Source organism: Esox lucius, chromosome 5 (genome assembly GCF_011004845.1).
Source record: "Esox lucius isolate fEsoLuc1 chromosome 5, fEsoLuc1.pri, whole genome shotgun sequence".
Classification (NCBI taxonomy): domain Eukaryota; kingdom Metazoa; phylum Chordata; class Actinopteri; order Esociformes; family Esocidae; genus Esox; species Esox lucius.
In genome coordinates, this window is record NC_047573.1 from 26037344 (window position 1) to 26057017 (window position 19674).

At 44.9% G+C, this 19674-nt stretch overlaps 1 protein-coding gene across 7 annotated transcripts in view; it reads right to left on the reverse strand.

Annotated features, from left to right (window-relative positions):
* Positions 1 to 19674, reverse strand: part of kcnc3b (potassium voltage-gated channel, Shaw-related subfamily, member 3b) — a 73605-nt gene that overhangs the window by 26538 nt on the left and 27393 nt on the right. For all 7 annotated transcript variants that reach the window (XR_003781850.2, XM_013133739.3, XM_020046515.2 and 4 more), the window contains exon 3: positions 1625 to 2600. Coding sequence is in view for 6 of the 7 variants with exons in the window: in XM_013133739.3 (XP_012989193.1) it covers positions 1625 to 2600 (976 nt within the window). In the remaining variant the exon portion in view is untranslated. The remainder of the gene's footprint in view (positions 1 to 1624; positions 2601 to 19674) is intronic.

Here is a 19674-nt window from a genome sequence, read left to right on the forward strand (position 1 = left end):
CACGCAACAGGCGATGGATTTGGGAAGAATGGCCTCCAACTGAGCCCAATAGAGTCCCCAGCGATTGTGTCCTAATAAACAAAAACAATGCAATGGAGTTAATTAGGACTTGCTCGTGAATTATACATATTTAGGACTGTGTTTGAAGTGCAGTGGTTTTATATATACAGTAGGCAGTGTAATCTATGTGAGAGGGTGAGTGCCAAATACCATCAGTACCTACAGGGTTTTCTAAACCCCCCAAAATATTCATTCTTTTATGTAACTAGGCATAGGATCATTTCTAAAAGTTTGTACCGGCTTAGCTAGGCCAACTGAACCCTGGGCATGGTGATATAAGCAGTGTTTTGAGGGTGTGGGTGGATTTTGCGGGGTGACCATGCCTTACTTCCTCAGACACAGCTGTCAAATTTGATCTCACATGAATGAGTTCCAGCTCTCCAGCTTCCTGACAGGCTATACAGCCAAAACTACAGTGTGAAGTCTTACAAAAGAGAGCGTGTGAGGAAGCCGGGGAGAGCTGAGGGCTATAGCTGATCATGTGATGAAAGGCTATTATGGCTGACTCAATTATTGTTTAAGTGCTACAAAAAAACACAACATGTGCTATTGTCAGGTGTTGAGTTTGTGTTTACATCAGGCAAAACACAATCCATGCCAATTGAAATGTTAAGCACTCTACATATCACATACTAAATAAATGGTTAAAACTGTACATATCACATACTAAATAAATGGTTAAAACTGCAAATATCACATACTAAATAAATGGTTAAAACTGCAAATATCACAAACTAAATAAATGGTTAAAACTGCAAATATCACATACTAAATAAATGGTTAAAACTGTACATTTCACATACTAAATAAATAGTTAACACTGTACCTATCACATACCAAATCGAGGTTACGCACTGTACATCACATACTAAATAAATGGTTAACACCGTACATATCACATTCCAAACATTACAAATGTTTTTGGGCAGAAGTGTTGTGTAAACGATTCCAAATTAGTTTCATTTTAAAGTACTGTGCGTGTGCTACAGGGACAGATGGAGGCCTCACGGCAAATGTGGACTCAACGGTTTATCATAAATTAGCCATGACTTCTGATGGGCTAGTTATCTCTCAAGGGCAGATTCACAATCCCCCACCCAAACACACACACACACGCATGCTTTTACTTAGCTAAATTGGGACACCAAAGTTCATTGTCCTTAAAAAAGCCTCCTTTCACTAATCTTAAACGTACCCTTACCCTAAACAAATGGAGACATTGTTGTCCCTGTTACCTAGTTAACAGAGACACACATACACGCACACAAACAGACACACACACACACTACCCTGATCAGGGACCAAGGCAGTCTAATCCCTCACCCACACCCTCCCCTCAACAAACTGTATTATTACTAAGATTACAGAATGCCTCTAACTAGCTGTCAAAGAGCATTCTGATTCTAGAGTCTTCTTCTACAGCCCAGAGTATCTGAGCAAATCACTGTCCCAAGTTTGGTCGGATATCTGTCTATGAAGTTTGACAACCTGTTTGACCAGAAATATAACATCTAGGTCGAAGCAGGTTCGTTTGGGAATAATAAAAATACAAGAAATGTCTCACCTCGGTTGATTTCTATTATCTCCTCTTGAGCGAGGGGGCAGTCGAGACCTCCGGAACCGATCACATCACTGAGTACGTTACCCAGAATCCTATGGGGCGAGGCGGTGGCCATGGCGAGGGCGTCGGGCTTGCAGTAGTTGGGCGAACCCGGCATGGTGGGCCGAGGGATGTGCTTGCCCTTCTTTTTGGGCAGCTTCTGCTTGGCCATGGCCAGAGAGTAATACATGCCAAAGTTGTTGACGATGACGGGCACTGGCATGGCGATGGTCAGCACCCCGGCCAGGGCACAGAGCGCGCCCACCAGCATCCCCGACCACGTCTCGGGGTACATGTCCCCGTAGCCCAGCGTGGTCATGGTGACCACGGCCCACCAGAACCCGATGGGGATGTTCTTGAAGTCTGTGTGTTTGGCGGCGGTAGGGTCGTTTGGATCGGCGCCGATGCGCTCCGCGTAGTAGATCATGGTGGCAAAGATGAGCACGCCGAGAGCCAGGAAGATGATGAGCAGGAGGAACTCGTTGGTGCTGGCGCGGAGCGTGTGCCCCAGGACGCGAAGCCCCACGAAGTGACGCGTCAGCTTGAAGATACGCAGGATGCGGACGAAGCGGACCACGCGCAGGAAGCCCAGCACGTCCTTGGCGGCTTTGGAGGACAGCCCGCTCAGCCCCACCTCCAGGTAGAAGGGCATGATGGCGATGAAGTCGATGATGTTCAGGGTGCTCCGGAAGAACTCCACCTTGTCGGGGCAGAACACCACGCGCGCCATGACTTCGATTGTGAACCAGATAACGCACATGCCCTCCACGTACGTGAGCCAGCTGTCGGTCACCACCTCGTACACGATCTCCTCGCGCGTCACGTTGCCCACCGTCATGTTCTCCGTCCTGTTGTAGATGGTGTTGAAGGCCTCATGCGTCTCCATGCAGAAGGTGGAGATGGAGATGAGGATGAAGAGAAGGGAGAGGAACGCACAGTACTAAAGGACAGGAGCAGAAAGATCCAGAGAGAAGATGGGGAAAGACAGGAAGCCAGAGATATGATGGGGAAAGACAGGAATCCAGAGAGAGGATGGGGAAAGACAGGACGATCCAGAGAGAGGATGGGGAAAGACAGGAAGATCCAGAGAGAGGATGGGGAAAGACAGGACGATCCAGAGAGAGGATGGGGAAAGACAGGAAGATCCAGAGAGAGGATGGGGAAAGACAGGACGATCCAGAGAGAGGATGGGGAAAGACAGGAAGCCAAAGAGTTGAATGGGGGACAGTAAGATGGAAAAGAGGAAAGACGGAGATAAGGGTTACAGCAATTTTCCAAACAACAGCGCTATAAAAAACAGATGGTGTAACCTGCTCAACAGTTAGTCGCCCCCTACAGGAAACTGCAGGGTATTACTAACTTGGATGAGATCATGAGGCCGGATTATTACGCCTGACTAGGCACCTAAGCGGGATAATTGTTGACCTTGGGGCTGAGTGCATGGTCAAACCTGGTCGAGCACTGAGGGATACTGGATCTGCCACTCCAAAAAAAAAAGCCTGCAACGGTAATCAGTATGACAGACCAAGAAGAAGCAATGGGGAAAAAAAGAAATGCGGGACCCACACGTCATAAACCTGCAGAATGGATAAAAAGGGGGAGGGGACCTGGCTGGAATGAGACTGCAGACTACTAGTGTCCTATTGGCGCAGCATAGAAACTGAGAATGAAGTGGGAAAGAAAAGATGACGAGGACACAAAAAGAGGAGGGGGAAACAGAAAAGAAAATGATGTAAGGATAAAGCTGGGTGGGTTTCATATCAGAGTGGGGTATGAATGTTCAACATGAACAACCTGAAACATGTGGCACTGAGCCTCTATGTAGCCGAAACAGTATTAAATGAGTATTCGTTCCTTTTCTATGTTACAAAAACTAGCCAGGTAAAAATATTTATTGACTTGGGGAAAATGCATTATGTTTTGACCAATATTTGGACACTTATGAATATGTATATTAATCATGCAGTCAAAAATCCTTATAGCCCAAAGTACTTGGCACAACACTGTATCTTAACATCATCAAGTTCTTAACCCGATACTTTTTAAAGGAGCTATGTTTAGAATATATTCCCCAAGTGGAAGCTCAGTGTATGCAGAGTTGCAGGCAAGAAACATTATTGCTTGAACACGATCAACCTTTAACCAACCCATGATATACACTACCGGTCAAAGGTTTTAGAATCCCTACCTTTTTCCAGTTTTGGACACCAAAAACGAAATGTAATCTATATTTTGGACTCATCAAAGTAGCTACTCTTTCAAGAAATAATAGTTGAGGACACTTGTGTCATTCTTTTTAAAATGGAGATCAAATATTGTTCAGAAAGTTCTTCCCAACACTGTTGAAGAAGTTCCCCCAAATGTGTTGCACTTGAAGGTTGCTGGCCAATTCATCTCAAACTAGCTCGATGGGTTTAAAGCCAGGAGACTACACTGGCCATTCCATAATTTAAAGCCTACCGTCTTGTTCTTTTCTTCTAAGGTAGTTCTGACATAGCCTGGAGGTGTGTTATGGGTCATTATCTTCCTGTAGGATGAACCCCTGACCAACTAGGTGTACACCAGAGGGTATTATATGGCGCTGCTAAATGCTGTGGTAGCTCTTTTGGTTCAGGGTGCCACTCACTCTCTGCGGAAGTCGCCAACTCTGGAGCCAGCAAAAGACCAGACCATCATGCTTCCACCTCCATGACAGTTGGTGTCACACACTGAGGAACTATCCCTTTGCCTTCTCGACGGCGTACAAAAACCTAGCGTGATGAACTAAAGATGTCACACCAGTGAACCAAAGATGAATTGGTCCATAAGTCCTTCTTCCAGTCTTCAGTAGACCAATGGTGGTGCTTCATGGTCCAGACAAGCCTCTTTTTCTTACTTTCTTACTGCCACTCAACCTGTCAAACCTGCAGCTCGAAATCTTCTGTTCACAATTGAAAATGTTGAATTTAAAGACTAAAATACTATTAATACTGCACTACTGTATATCAACCAATGTATTGTAGATATCCCTATATGTCGTACCACCCCAACAACGACATCCAGTCTATAGCTATGATCATTTAATCACATCTGGTTAGCTTTACTCAGTTGATAATTGTGGTGTTAGCAACACCAAGTTCATGAGTTCCATTCCCAAAGATCTCATAGGCTTACTGAAAATGCATGCACTCGCTGTAATGTTATTCGCTTTGAGTAAAAGCATTTGGTGAATGGCACATTGTCACAGCATTCAATTATTATCTGAGGTAAAATGGTGTGCACACCTATGGCCCTGGGTGGCTTTAAAGCAGGCCTGGATTAAAAAATATACCTTTCTCTGCTGTAAAGACGTTTGTGCCAATAACCCAAACTCTATGAAACTAAGGATATTGATAAAAACACCAAAAAGAAAGATTACATATCATTCCCTTTCTCATGAAAACCTTACAATGAGATTGTGGTGAATGTAGTGCGTACTCATGCTTTGGTCATTTGTGGGCAGCATGTTTGTAATATTGAGTATTTGTTCCTCTTCAAATAAGTAACAGATTAAGCAAAAACTCTGCTTTCAACAGAAGAATGACCTGAAGAATGACCCAGCTTCCATAATTGTACTAAGGATTAAATTATCAAAATTGGGACAATATTGATCTCTCTAAAGATGAGGACACTTCATGGGTGGCAGGAGGTGCCTCCCGACTTTTCTAATCCGTCAGTCTGACCGTTCTGGTCTAACCACCTGGTTAAATAACATTTAAAAAGTAATTAAACACTTTTAAAATATCTGACAACACTCCTCATTAATATGAAACAATATCACAAGGCCAACTAAGCAATGGGATAGACTAGAAAGCACTTGCTGCTGCTGAGAAACTGCTTCCCTTTCTATAACCCAATATCTGGCATCCCATTCAGAAACTCTCTTTATATTTTGAACATTTAAGGGGCACAGTGTAGAACTCTGCCTCTAAAAATTACACAGCTTGTCAGCTCCTCATCTTCCATTACCAAACCAGACCGGTATAGTCCTACTGTAGCTAGTCCAGGGTGGTTTAGGGTTGGAAGGCGTATAAGTATTAGGGGGTTACAAGTTAATAGAAGGAGCGGCCAGTAGGTTTAAACAGGGAATATGTAATTCACTCTGATTCATTTTGTTGTAAAAGATTGTTTGAAACATTAACTTAAAACATCAACTACAGATGTCCACTGTTATTTCTTGCTTGTTTTTATGCTAAATGTAGAGTAAAAATCTTACATATTGCCCCTTTAAAAAACAGTTATGTAGTGAAAGTGTTCCAACGCAGAGTAATGCAATTTCCCCATACAGTTTCTTTCAAAGAAAGAGGCTTTAGTGAGTGGCTCTACCTCCCCTCATCATTGTCCGTGCCCCCTTTGCCTCACCCTCTCACTAAGGCTGTTTGTTTTGTTGGCATTTTCTGTGTGTGTATGACAGTGTTTCCAGACTATACGTATGTATGTACAGTTAAGCCCAAAAGCATTCATACCCATGCCACATTTAATGGCCATAGTGCATTTTTATTTGACCAAGAGGTTTCTTCTGGCTGGAAATGACATAAACAAGTGACAAAACACGGTAAGACACTGTGCTGGAGACATAAATTAATAACAGAACTTTCTGTTCTTAGCCATGACTTGCAGTTGACTAGTAACTGACTAGAGAACTACTGCTGTTCAGCTGTTATCAATTTGTAGATTATTTGAATGCCCTCTCATGATGGAAGACCATTTTAATTGGTATAAAAACTAGCTTTTTCTCAAAATCTGCAGGGATATCAACTATTTCAAGGGGTATGAATAAGTTTGGACATGGGATTGGACATGGCAGACACAAAAAAACAGAAATAGTTATTTTATTCATTTGTATCTCCAGCACAATGTCTTACTGTGTTTTGTCACTTGTTTGTATAATTTCCAGCCAGACGAAAGCTATTGGTCAAATAAAAATTCACTATGGCTCAAAATTTGGTAATTAGTAGGAAATTATGTTGGATTTTATGAATATATGTACAGTACACGTCAAAAGTTTGGACACACCTCATTCAAGGGTATTTCCTTTTTTTGGTACTATTTTCCACATTGTAGAATAATAATTATCTCCCTCTTTCCTCCCCTGCCATGTTTCTCTCCACTCTGTCTGACCTACTTTTTCAGTTTGCTGCAGTGCTCTCCTCTATAACACACAGAGACAGAGATGGAGACAGAGATGGAGATGGAGAGAGAGATAGAGACAGAGACGGAGACAGAGATGGAGACGGAGATAGAGACGGAGATAGAGATGGACACAGAGATAGAGACAGAGATAGAGACGGAGATAGAGAAGGAGAAGGAGATGGAGACGGAGACAGAGACGGAGACGGAGATGGAGACAGAGATGGAGACAGAGATGGAGACAGAGATGGAGACGGAGATAGAGACAGAGATGGAGACAGAAATGGAGACAGAGATAGAGACAGAGATTGAGACGGAGACGGAGATAGAGACAGAGATGGAGACGGAGATTGAGACGGAGATGGAGACAGAGATAGTGAAAGAGGATGGAGACAGAGATGGAGAAGGAGATGGAGATAGAGATGGAGACAGAGATAGAGACAGAGATGGAGACAGAGATTGAGACGGAGATTGAGACGGAGATAGAGACAGAGATGGAGACAGAGATGAACACAGAGATAGAGACAGAGATAGAGACGGAGATAGAGAAGGAGATGGAGACGGAGATAGAGACAGAGATGGAGACAGAGATGGAGACAGAGATGAACACAGAGATAGAGACAGAGATGGAGACGGAGACGGAGACAGAGATGGAGACAGAGACGGAGATAGAGATGGAGACAGAGATGGAGACCAAGACGGAGATAGAGACAGAGATAGAGACAGAGACAGTACAGAGACGGAGATAGAGACGGAGATGGAGACAGAGATGGAGACAAAGACGGAGATAGAGACGGAGATAGAGACGGAGATAGAGACAGAGATAGAGACAGTACAGAGACGGAGATAGAGACGGAGATGGAGACAGAGATGGAGACAGAGATAGAGACAGAGATGGAGACGGAGACTGAGACAGAGACGGAGATAGAGACAGAGACGGAGACGGAGATGGAGATGGAGATGGAGATGAACACAGAGATAGAGACAGAGATGGAGACGGAGATAGAGAAGGAGATGGAGACGGAGACTGAGACGAAGACAGAGATGGAGACAGAGACGGAGATAGAGATGGAAACAGAGATAGACAGAGATGGAGACAGAGATAGAGACCGAGACAGTACAGAGACAGAGATGGAGACAGAGATGGAGACAGAGATGGAGACGGAGATAGAGACAGAGATTGAGACAGAGACGGAGGCAGAGACGGAGATTGAGATGGATACGGAGATAGAGACAGAGACGGAGATAGAGACAGGGATGGAGATAGAGATGGAGACAGAGATAGAGACAGAGATGGAGACAGAGATGGAGATAGAGACAGAGATGGAGAAAGAGACAGAGATAGAGACAGAGATGGAGACAGAGATAGAGACGGAGACAGAGATGGAGACAGAGATGGAGACGGAGATAGAGATAGAGACGAAGACAGAGATGGAGACGGAGATGGAGACAGTGATAGAGATGGAGACAGAGATGGTGACAGAAACGGAGACAGAGCTGTAATTCTCAATCTTCTCCACTCCGCCACATTCCTATGGAACCGGGAGGAACATATAGGACCTGCACACTGTGTTTCCTAGTTGGCCCGAGAAGCGTTCACAAGGAGCGTTCACGAGGAGCGTCCACGAGGAGCGTCCACATGGCGCACGTATTGGGCAAAGCAGAGGACAGTTTCATCTGCTTCTGTCAATACGACATTGTTGGTAAGGACAGTGATTTTGATGACGGTGGTGAGGACAATGACGGTGGTGATGAGGGTTGCTAGTCATCCATCATATTCATTTTCAAGGAAAACATAATAGGCCTGTCCTACAGCATAAGATAGGTTTATGGTAAATGGTATATAGCCATGCCTAAGAGGCATCTGTCTGTTCTCTCTTAGTCAACCCCTCCCTACACACACACACGCACACACAGGCACACACAGACAAACACATACATATGCATGTGCGCACACACACCCACACAGTACACTCGGCTGCACACAGAGCCAAAAAAGCCTACCCCAGTTAAATGGGCAGAAAAACTGCAGTCGCATCAGATGGTGCATATATGCTGCACAGGTGGACCGGCGGTGGGGTGGGGTGGGGGGTTAAGAGGATATAAATGGACTGGAGGACAACAAAGGATAAAAAACCTGAGTGAAACATAGGATGAATTGGTTTGTTGCCAGACCCTTCGTTAGCAGACCCCAGAGAATTCTCTCCCAGACGTGTCAATGGACAGGACCTACCTGGGTAGGGTTAAATAAGGCATCTGTGCTGGTCCAGCTATGTATATTGTCCCTTTGGATAAAGATGAGCAACAAAGTCTATCCAGAATATACATATAAATTAAGAGACCATTGCACCTTTTTCTCTCCTTTGCAAAAAAGTCGAAAAGCTAAGTTTTGAGTGAGGAAAAGAAAAGTTTGTTCCAGTATTTTTGGGTTTGAACTGTGGGACAATCCCTAGAATTTGGTTTCCAAGAAGTAAAAATGTTAAAGGATATTATAATGAACAATTTATACTGTTTACTATTTACTAAAGAATCATATGAACAACATGCCCGTTCAAAACCCACCACAAAATCATCTTTAAATGGTTCTTTGAGGAGCCATTAAAAATAGGTTATTTGAAGAATCCCATTTTGAAGGGCTCTTGTAAGAACTTATAAGGGTTCCCCGCGGCTTAACTGTGAAGAACCCTTAAAGGACCCTTCCAGAACCTTTTCTTTTCAGAGTAACACCCGGTAACAGAAGTAGCTCAGTAGTAATAGTAAGCATAACATTTCATCACTCTGTCAGTGAACCAAATGTAGATGTGTTACCCATATCAACAGACACATCCACCAAAGTCGATCTGGATTACATACAGAAGTTTATGTTGTGGAATGAAGATACACCGATATAGTCCCACGGCTTGACCAGTAATTGAATGTACTTCTAGCCATACATCAAGCATGTATCTGTTTTGGCCTGGTTGTTTATGTGAGCTATATGTGTGTGTGTGTGTGTGGATGAACACTGCATACACCTGAAGTAATTCATCAATTCTTTATGAATGCAAATGTGCGTGTCCAGTACATGTGAGCTTGCGCAAAGCGTGCCGGCACGCGTGTCAGTTGAGTAGAAAAAAGATCCACAGCCCACAGGCTAAGTGGAGGGAGGTGTGCAACACTTGAAGATCTCAGATAGTGACTGGTAACTACATGAACACTCCACTGAGGCAAACGTGAAGGCTGAGGGAGAGGGAGGCGAGAGAGATGGAGGGAGAGGAGGAGAGGAGTTTTCCTTCCTTCAGCGTTGACTTCACTGATGTTCTAGTTCATTGAGTAAAATGTACCTATTGTTGCAGGGTTGCATGTTGGTCCCACCTAGCTATTTTAAGATAAATGCACCGACTGTAAGTTGTTTTAGATAAGAGGGTCTGCTAAATGACTGAAATATCAAAAGGAGGAGTGGGGGTGGATATTCTCTCATTTGTCTCCCTCATCTGTCTCTTTTCTCTGTCATCCCTACATCTACACTCAAAGGAATCAAGGAATAATGTCAGAGTGTGTGGTAAATAACCATGTTCACTTGTTACTCATGAACCTAATGTGTTTTTGAGGAACAGTTAGAATGATTCAGGACCAGGGCGATTTGGGACAGGGGCAGCCGTAAGGAGGAAGGACACAGCGACTACGCAGCACAAATCACAAGGACAGGTGCAGCGCATCGAGAGGGAGGTGACTGAAGTCACTCCGGAGGAGAGGAGGCCAGGTGCAACGGATAAGAGCTAGGTTTGAACTGGTGGTTTGAGTTGTTGATTCATGACTAGAGCACTCCACGGTGAGCTAGGTTTGTCTGTCAAAAGCAACCTCGGACTCAAGCTAATTTCTTCACTGGTCCTGCTACAATGTGCCATCCAAAAACTCAGAGGATCTTCCACAGCTTGTGAAGAACCTAAAGAACCCTGCAAGAACCATTTCATTTTAGAGTGTATAAAAGTGTGGGGGAACTCCTAAAAGGTCTTTAAAGAAATGTAAAGGTTTTTTAAAAATACCTACTTTTAATGGTTTCTTAAAGAATAATTTAAAGAACATATCTCCTCAACAATCAACTCCGATACATTTTTAAAAAGGATCTTTGAGGAACCATGGATAAGCACTTTCATAGGGTTTCTCACGGAACTGATAGGAATTTCCCCACAGTTTCAAATTGAAGAACCCGTAAAAGATCCTCCAGGAACCTCTCTTTTTGGAGTTCATGATCCATGGTTCTATGTCAGAATAACGTGTGTTATGTACAACGCATGTTCTGTATGTGTTTCAATGACCTTCATATTTCAATAGAGCCTCTCTGTAAGGTCTGGAATTAGATTAGGGAAAATCATCAACATAAAATGAAGACAATGAGAGACAGTGAGAGAGATTGAGAAAGAGAGTGAGAGACAGCAAGACAGATGAGAAATGGACAATGAAAAAGTCACTCTAGTGAGGGAGTTCACGAGAGAAAAACGTGATTGCGTGGGACTGTGAATGGCTGCGAGGGAGAAAAGGACAGGCTCGTTGAGGGAGAGGAAGGAAAAAAAGAAACAGAGAACTCAAACAAAGCAAGAGGGTGAGAAAAGACGGATGAATAATATGTCGAGACAAGCAGGGTGAACGTGTGAGAGAGAGACAGAAAGGTGGAACGAACTGGCTAAGGAGAAAATTTATGAAGGTAAGTGATATCTTTAAGAGATGAGGGAGAGGTGACGTGAGATCCCTCTTCTTTTTTTGGCCCGTTCTGCATGCAGTGTGTGTGGCGCTTTTTTAACGGGACCCTGGTGACCGTGTTTACTGTGTTTACTGCGGGACCCTGGTGACTATGTTTACTGCGGGACCCTAGTGACTGTGTTTACTACGGGACCCTGGTGACTGTGTTCACTGCGGGACCCTGGTGACTGTGTTCACTGCAGGACCCTGGTAACTGTGTTCACTGCGGGACCCTGGTGACTGTGTTCACTGCGGGACCCTGGTGACTGTGTTCACTGCGGGACCCTGGTAACTGTGTTCACTGCGGGACCCTGGTGACTGTGTTCACTGCGGGACCCTGGTGACTATGTTTACTGCGGGACCCTGGTGACTGTGTTTTCTGCGGGACCCTGGTGACTGTGTTCACTATGGGGCCCGGGTGACTGTGTTCACTGCGGGACCCTGGTGACTGTGTTCACTGCGGGACCCTGGTGACTGTGTTTACTGCGGGACCCTGGTGACTGTGTTCACTGCAGGACCCTGGTGACTGTGTTTACTGCGGGACCCTGGTGACTGTGTTTACTGCGGCACAATCCAGAAGAGCTTTAACCAGCGCCTGTCTCCATGACAACCACTCTGCCTTGGCTAGACCCGCTCTCCTTTCAGCTCCAAGGACAGGATCGTCCCTCTTTCTCTCTTGTCTCTCTCATCCCTCCTTCTCGTCTCGCATGTCCCTTTCTCTAGTCTCTCATCCCTCTCTGGCATGCCTCTCTTGTCCCTGTCTCTTGTCTCTATCGCCCCTCTCTTTTCCCTCTCATCCCTTTTTCTTACCTCCCTCATCCCATTCGCTTGTCCCTCTCATCCTTTTCCCACTTCTCTCCATCATCCCTTTTCCTTGCCTCACTCACCCTTCTCTCATCTCCCTCCTTCCTCTCTCTGCTCCTTTAAATCCGTCTATCTCTCGTTTCCCGGATCCCTGTCTATCTTGTCTCTCTCGTCTTTCTAATCCCTCTCTCTTTTGTCTCCCTAATCACTCTTTCTTGCATATCTCATCCTTTCCTCTGTTGTCTCTGTCATCCCTTTCGCGCTCTTGCTTCTCTCATCCCTCTTGGTTGTCTCCCTCAATTCTTTCTCTTTTGTCTCCCTCTACCCACTCCTTTACGTTAACATAATGAAACGGACCAACTCATGCCTTTGGTACCTTGGAGGGTTCAGAACAGAACGTCCCTGCAGCCATCACATATCGGAATGTCGATGGATAACCACTGATGAGAGTGCAGTGAATTAGCTATGATCTACGGTTCCCTGTGGGAATAACGCACGTTATATACAGTGCATGTACTGTACGTGGTCCAGTGACCTTCAAGCCTCAATAGAGTCGCTCTGCAAGGTCTGGAATTAGATTGGGAAAGATCATCAACATAAATTGAAGACAGAGAGGGAGAGACTGAGAAAGAGAGAGAGAGAGAGAGAGAGAGCAACTGACAGAGAGAGACAAATGATAAATGTACAAATAAAAAAAGAGAGTAGAAAGGGAGTTTATGAGAGAGAAATGTGATTGTGTGGGAATGGATTGAAGCGAGGGGGCGAATGCTTGCAAGGAACAGAAGACCGTTTCTGAGAGGGGCAGAAGAAATATATACTGCTCTTCCACTGCCCAACATGGTTGAAGAAAGCAAGCCTCTGTCTGGTTTGTCTGGTTACATTTTATTTTCAAAATATTTATTTCATTAGGCATTCGTCATCAAGTAGTTTAAAGAAACTATTTATTTTTTACCTTACGTAGTCATTATTTGATCTTGCAAATCTTCTGATTACTGGTCACCTGTTCAACACACTAATCATACTGGCAACTTGGTGAAATGAATGGAAAAGTGATAGATCGATGTGTGAATGTCAAATGACCTTGTGTGTAGATTGGATAAATGTCTGAAATATAGTTTTGCTCAAACAACAACAATGTGTAAACTCATTAGGATACTGGATCACTGTTAGTAAAACAGAACCTCCATCACTTAGGCGAAAACCGGATACATTCCCCAGAGCCATACGTACCAGCCCTAAACCAAAGGCAGAGTCGGCACGTGATAAGACATTGAAAAATGATCTGCAATCTGTACATGAAAGAAGGTACGGACGGGGAATGTTTAAAGACGGAACAAGACGAAGACGAGATGGCGATCAACTCGTCAAGGGCGACCTGTACAACAGGCTACATTCTAATGACGGGATTCATTTGTCATCGTAGATGGTTTGACTGAAATCCAATGTTAAATGAACTTGGAGCAAAATCCTTGACCTTTTCACTGACGGTTTTGGCAGAGATTGCAGCGAATCATCATCCTCATATCTAAAGTAACTTGAATATATTTTGGATCGGTCACGTGGGTCAAGAATGGATTTGAAGCCTTATAAACAAATTAAGATAATAATATACTGTAAATACCCTCAACGAAATCAAGACTGTTAATCAGGTATTGGAGTAAGCATCAACATGGATGTACAATGAAATCCTGTCATGTACTTGGTAGGACAAGTCACTGAGTTGAGGTGTAATGTAATGACCTCCATCTAACCAAAAACAAGTACAGGCTCGTCAACTTCCTTTTGACTCATTTTTTTAACAATGAAATTGTTTTAAATTACAGCTCCTTTAATTTACACCAAATAGCATGGATAGAGTGGCTCATTATGGAACAATGGCTCGTGTTTGACTGGTTAGATTTGTGCAGATGCGCGATGCATTTGTAATGTCCCCAGAGGGGAGAGGACAAGATGTGGATATAACGTGAAGAAACATGAATAGGACTGTTTAAAGGTATAACGTGAAGAAACGTGAATAGGACTGTTTAAAGCTATAACGTGAAGAAACGTGAATAGGGCAGTTTAAATCTATAATGTAAAGAAATGTGAATAGGACGGTTTAAATCTATAATGTAAAGAAATGTGAATAGGAATGTTTAAAGCTATAATGTGTAATTTCCCTGACTTGCAGAATTAAACACTTAGACAGAAGTAATATTACCAGTACAGAAAAGAACATGGTTGACACATTTTAAAGATATGAAAACAGCAACTGTGTCGCAGAACACCAGAGGTCACATTCATTCCTACTTCTATTCCCCTTCTATTTCCATAAGCAGTACCTTCCCTGATGTCCACTACATACGATAAAGGTACTGCACAGCCTTACAAAACTTCAGTTTTTTTTCCTGCTGAACAATGGGCTAATGGGACTACCAGACGTGATATTGATTGAGCAGCATCTTATGACGAGGAAGGGCATGAAATGAACCAAACCTGGGAAAAGAGGAAGACAACATGGGAAGTAGAGGAAGAGAGAAAGAGCAAGGTAAAAGTCGCGCCAGCTTCAGTGAGACTGACCATGAAATATGTCAGTGGAAACCATTGCAAGAAACTGATTTCAAAAATCGACTGAATTGACCAATTACTGAAAAGCTTGTAACAAAAAATTACATTAATGTGTACTTCTGTCAATATCAAAATGAAAGTTTTAAGGAGTAATATTTTAAGCAATCAGTTTGAATGTTTCTTTGCAGAAATTGTACAGCGTTGGAAAGATAACGGGATGGGTGGTCAAAGGGCTTTAGAAACTGAATCCATGATGACAAATGGGTCAGCGACAACAAGGCCACCCGAGACACCAATATACTTTTCAGCGCATGCATACATGAATACACAATAGGAAGTGATGAGAGACCACAACAAAGAAGAAACATGATTTGTCTGCATTCCGATGTCCGTCCCAGGAGCCTACAGTACAACGTAGATGGCAAGCCCAACACATGCATTATCGCAAGCCCAACACATGCATTATCACAAGCCCAACACATGCATTATCACAAGCCCAAACACATGCATTAACTGGACGCAACAAATTTAGTTATGTTGGTTCATTTATTCATCTATTTCACCTGTTTTCTACCAAGTAAGCCGACCAGGAACCAAGTCTCATTTGCAATGACGATATGGCCAATGGCATGGCAGCGCAAGACACCATAAAGTTACACATTCAACACTCAAAAATGAACTACACACAATGGGTTAAACACCATAACGATGGCAAAAACACTTCCATTCTGTGTTGCTTAACTGCACTGCAGAGTGGATAAATGAACGTAGCCAGAGACCCCTCGGTCACACCGCCAACCCGGCCCCTCACCGCGGCGCTACAGGGAATCAGGTGGCAGCTCCCTGGGGAGATGCGAGGGGTAACGCTGGGTGGAGAAGCACCGGTCAGACAATACGTACTGGGGGACGGCGCACCAGCCAGTCACCACCCATGCCAGGAAGGGCAGACCGTTGAACGGGAGAGGCAGGTTGGAGGGGGGGGACCTGGGGGACCGGTGCCATGAAGAGCCGGTGGAGCGACGGGAATGAGACCGGAGCTCCAGGCAGCTGTCACCAAACAAGGAATACAGCAGGATAAAGAAGAGACTGGGTACAATGTGGTTGAGATGGAGGAAGAGACGTTTGTGTGTTTGTGTGTATGTGTCGTGTGTACTGTTTTCTTGCTGTATATTTGGAAACACAAGGCAAGATTATGAGAAAAAGAGGGAAAGAGAAAATGACAGAAAGCCTCAGGATTCTAACTTTCATATTCCACCATCCGCAGGTGTCACATGACTGAAGTCAGACGCCAAATCCAAATGGGATCATCCTGTTGTTGCAGAAATGTTCCTCCAAAGCAGTTAACGCAAATCCTGTTGTATTAAAAGGTTTACAAAGGCTTCAGAAGTTAGTAACTTCCCACTTTGAAATCTCAGACGTTAATCGTAATTCAATTCAAAATGAATAAGTTAAGCTACGGCACCTATAGTGTGACAGCCTATATCTACGTGACAGACTACTGTTGAATTACAGTACGCTGTATTCTGCCATCAACACGCCCATTTCATTTTCCCCAGCGGTCCCGTCCAGCAGTTCTGATGACAGGCGAAGAGGTGAGAGAGTGAAGGGGGAGTAGAGGCATCACACTTCCCTCCGCCCACTGTCCGCTTTGTATTCAATCCCGATCGCCGCAACGGACCAGTAGCCATTTGTCCTTGTGACACAGCCATCCAGCTCCCCCTCAAGCCCCGTCCTCCCGGTTGTGTGAACGCCCGAGAGATAGTTTGGCAAAGATGTCCGTTCTTCCAGCTGTGACGACCGAGTGCCTGTCTCTCATCTCCTCCGTCTCTCTCTCTTTCTCTCACTCTCTCACGCTCTCTCTCTTTCTCTCACTCTCTCACGCTCTCTCTCTCTCTTTCTCTCGCTCTCTCTCTCTTTCTCTCACTCTCTCTCTCTCTCTCACTCTCACTCTCTCTTTCTCTCCCATCTCTATCTTTCTTCGTCCACCAAGAGCATTGTGACAAAGAAAAAAACAGCTTTGTAAGAGAAGCAGTGAAAACACGAGGCACACAGACAGACTGCAGATTCCCCACGCTGCAGTTCACCGCCACCCAGGACATTTCAGAGCTCGTGCCTGCAGCAACCCACTCACCCGCTAAGCCCACCTTCACCAGCCAAAAGCCAATGAATAGTTAAAAATAGGCACATCTCCAGGGTGAATACCCAATGTCCTCTTAGCGCTACCTAGTGTCCAGATGGGGAGGGGACTCGGACATGTGCTTGGCGGTGACCCTATTTGAACAGTGGTCCATCCGAGAGCTTAAATCCTCCCCCGTGACAAATTACACAGTATTATGCGTCCTAAACCGGCCATTTCAGTTCCCCTCGCTCTTTCCATCACCGGCAACTTACGGGGCTGGAACCATCGGGAGCTGGCAGATGGTCTCGCAGGAACTGTTCCAGTGTCGCACTCCCCCCAGCAGGGTTACTTCCCGAGGGACTGAGCAGGGATCCAGCTTGGCTGCTTTAAGTGCCACAGGGCGCAAGGGGTCTACGGCAGAAAGTGAACGTCACGCTCACTCTGGAAACCTTTAACCTGGTGAACAGAACCTCGGGGCAGGATCTCAGCACCCCTTGAGGATCACTCCGTTTGAAAACGGTCTGTTTACAATTCTACTGAAACTGTAGGCTATTTAACACTTGAATTTACAATCTGCAATATGTGCTTTGCGTTAAGTGGCATATAATATGCCGACTCCTGCCAGTCCTTACATCCACTGGTCCGTCTATGAATTTGAGAGCGGTTACATTTCTCAGCTTAATGGAAACACATGGTGACATGGGGATGGGGTACAGATGAATACCTGTCTAATATATTGGACAGATGTCTGTCTGTATGCAGCCTTGTGTGTGTGTGTTTGAGAGAGAGAAGGAGTGTGTATGTGTGTGGCTGTGGTACTCCCTACCATAGTAAAACAAGGAAAATTGTGCAAACTGAGAGATTTGGCTGGTCATTTGGCTTTATCTGACTTGGAGATAAGTTTAAGGTAAGAGGGTTTAAATTAAGGTTACAGTGAGCAGAAGACAGGGCCGTTTCTAGGCATAAAAAACATAAGCGGTTGCTTAGAGCCCCCAACCGCTAGGAAGCCCCGACCACCAGGAAGCCCCGACCACTAGGATGCCCCAACCGCTAGGAAGCCCCAACCGCTAGGAAGCCCCGACCGCTAGGAAGCCCCGACCACCAGGAAGCCCCGACCACTAGGATGCCCCGACCGCGAGGAAGCCCCGACCACTAGGATGCCCCGACCGCGAGGAAGCCCCGACCGCAAGGAAGCCCCGACCACCAGGAAGCCCCGACCACCAGGAAGCCCCGACCACTAGGATGCCCCGACCGCGAGGAAGCCCCGACCGCGAGGAAGCCCCGACCGCGAGGAAGCCCCGACCGCCAGGAAGCCCCGACCGCGAGGAAGCCCCGACCGCCAGGAAGCCCCGACCGCAAGGAAGCCCCGACCACCAGGAAGCCCCGACTGCTAGTGATTTTGCTTAAGGCCCCCAAAATGCCAGAAGGGGTTAGGCAAAAGTGTTATTTTGGGAGCAAAATTGCCAGTTCTCACCTTCATGGTAAAACCTACATGAATGTGTGTGTCTTTGCTGCATATGGCTGAAACAAAAAATATTTTGTGTGTGAAAGCTAACTGGCCCATTCCCTGAGATCTCAACATTTAGTGAGAAAGACTGGGCTCAGATCACTGCAAATAAGGAATAAACTCACTAATGAACATTCTTTAGCGTTCATGCTAGCTGTTACAGTCTCCATTCAGATTTTTTTTTTTAAAAGCTGATCATGTCAAACACCGTTGGCAATGTAACTACGTGTGATGGTGTCTACGTGGACTCTGTTGATGGATGTCTGTCAATGCTGTTGCTGTGTGCCGGTGAATGCGCTCATGCATTTACAGCATAGAGGTTAATGGGCAGAACTGCGACCTACAGTACACCATGAGTTATATGTACTTCCTATTCCTGTCGTGTGCAGGGTGGGGGATAAACGAGGAGGCGTGCAGTATGGGTCGTGGTTCATGTGAACAGATGGGTGCCGTGTACAGGTTAACAGGCTCGATGTTCAAAAAAGCCTCCACTGTGATGTGCTGTGAAGGGTGCCCCAAGAAAACAAGGTGTAGATCGCGTTCACGTGGGCCATCACTGTCTTTCCCCAAAACTATTACTACTCGTTTTGTTGTAGCCATCAATTGTCCCTTTAAGCAAATTACTAATATTAGCTCATTTCTTTTTTATTTTACTTATCAAAGTCAACAATTAGCATAGGACATTTATCGTGTTGTAAAATGCTTGCAAAATCACTGAGATACGCGGTCAGTGCGGTCAGTACAGCACGATGTTGATGCTGTTTGGTTTATTTTCCTAGCTCTAGTGAGCGTGTAAGTAGGCCAGTATAAACATATCTGTAATGCTAGTTGGCCTAATGTTCGCTGTCTAAAGAGGGAACCACTGCATCTACGTATCTTTATGCTTTGACTAACGTTTAGAGGGGCACTGTGTGGAATCCTGCCTCTAAACAATAACATGACAGGTCACCTCATCCTCCTCCCTTACCCAAGATCCAGAGCAGTATCACCTACAGTAGTATCATCTAGTATCACCTAGTATCACCTGGATGGTTCGGGTTGGGAAGGAGAATAGAGTGACTGTATTTAGCAGTTAGAGGTAGATCACACAAGAGTTGCTTATTTTCATCTTCGAAACATCGCAAAAATTAGAAACTTTCTATCAAAAACTGATGCAGAAAAATTAATCCA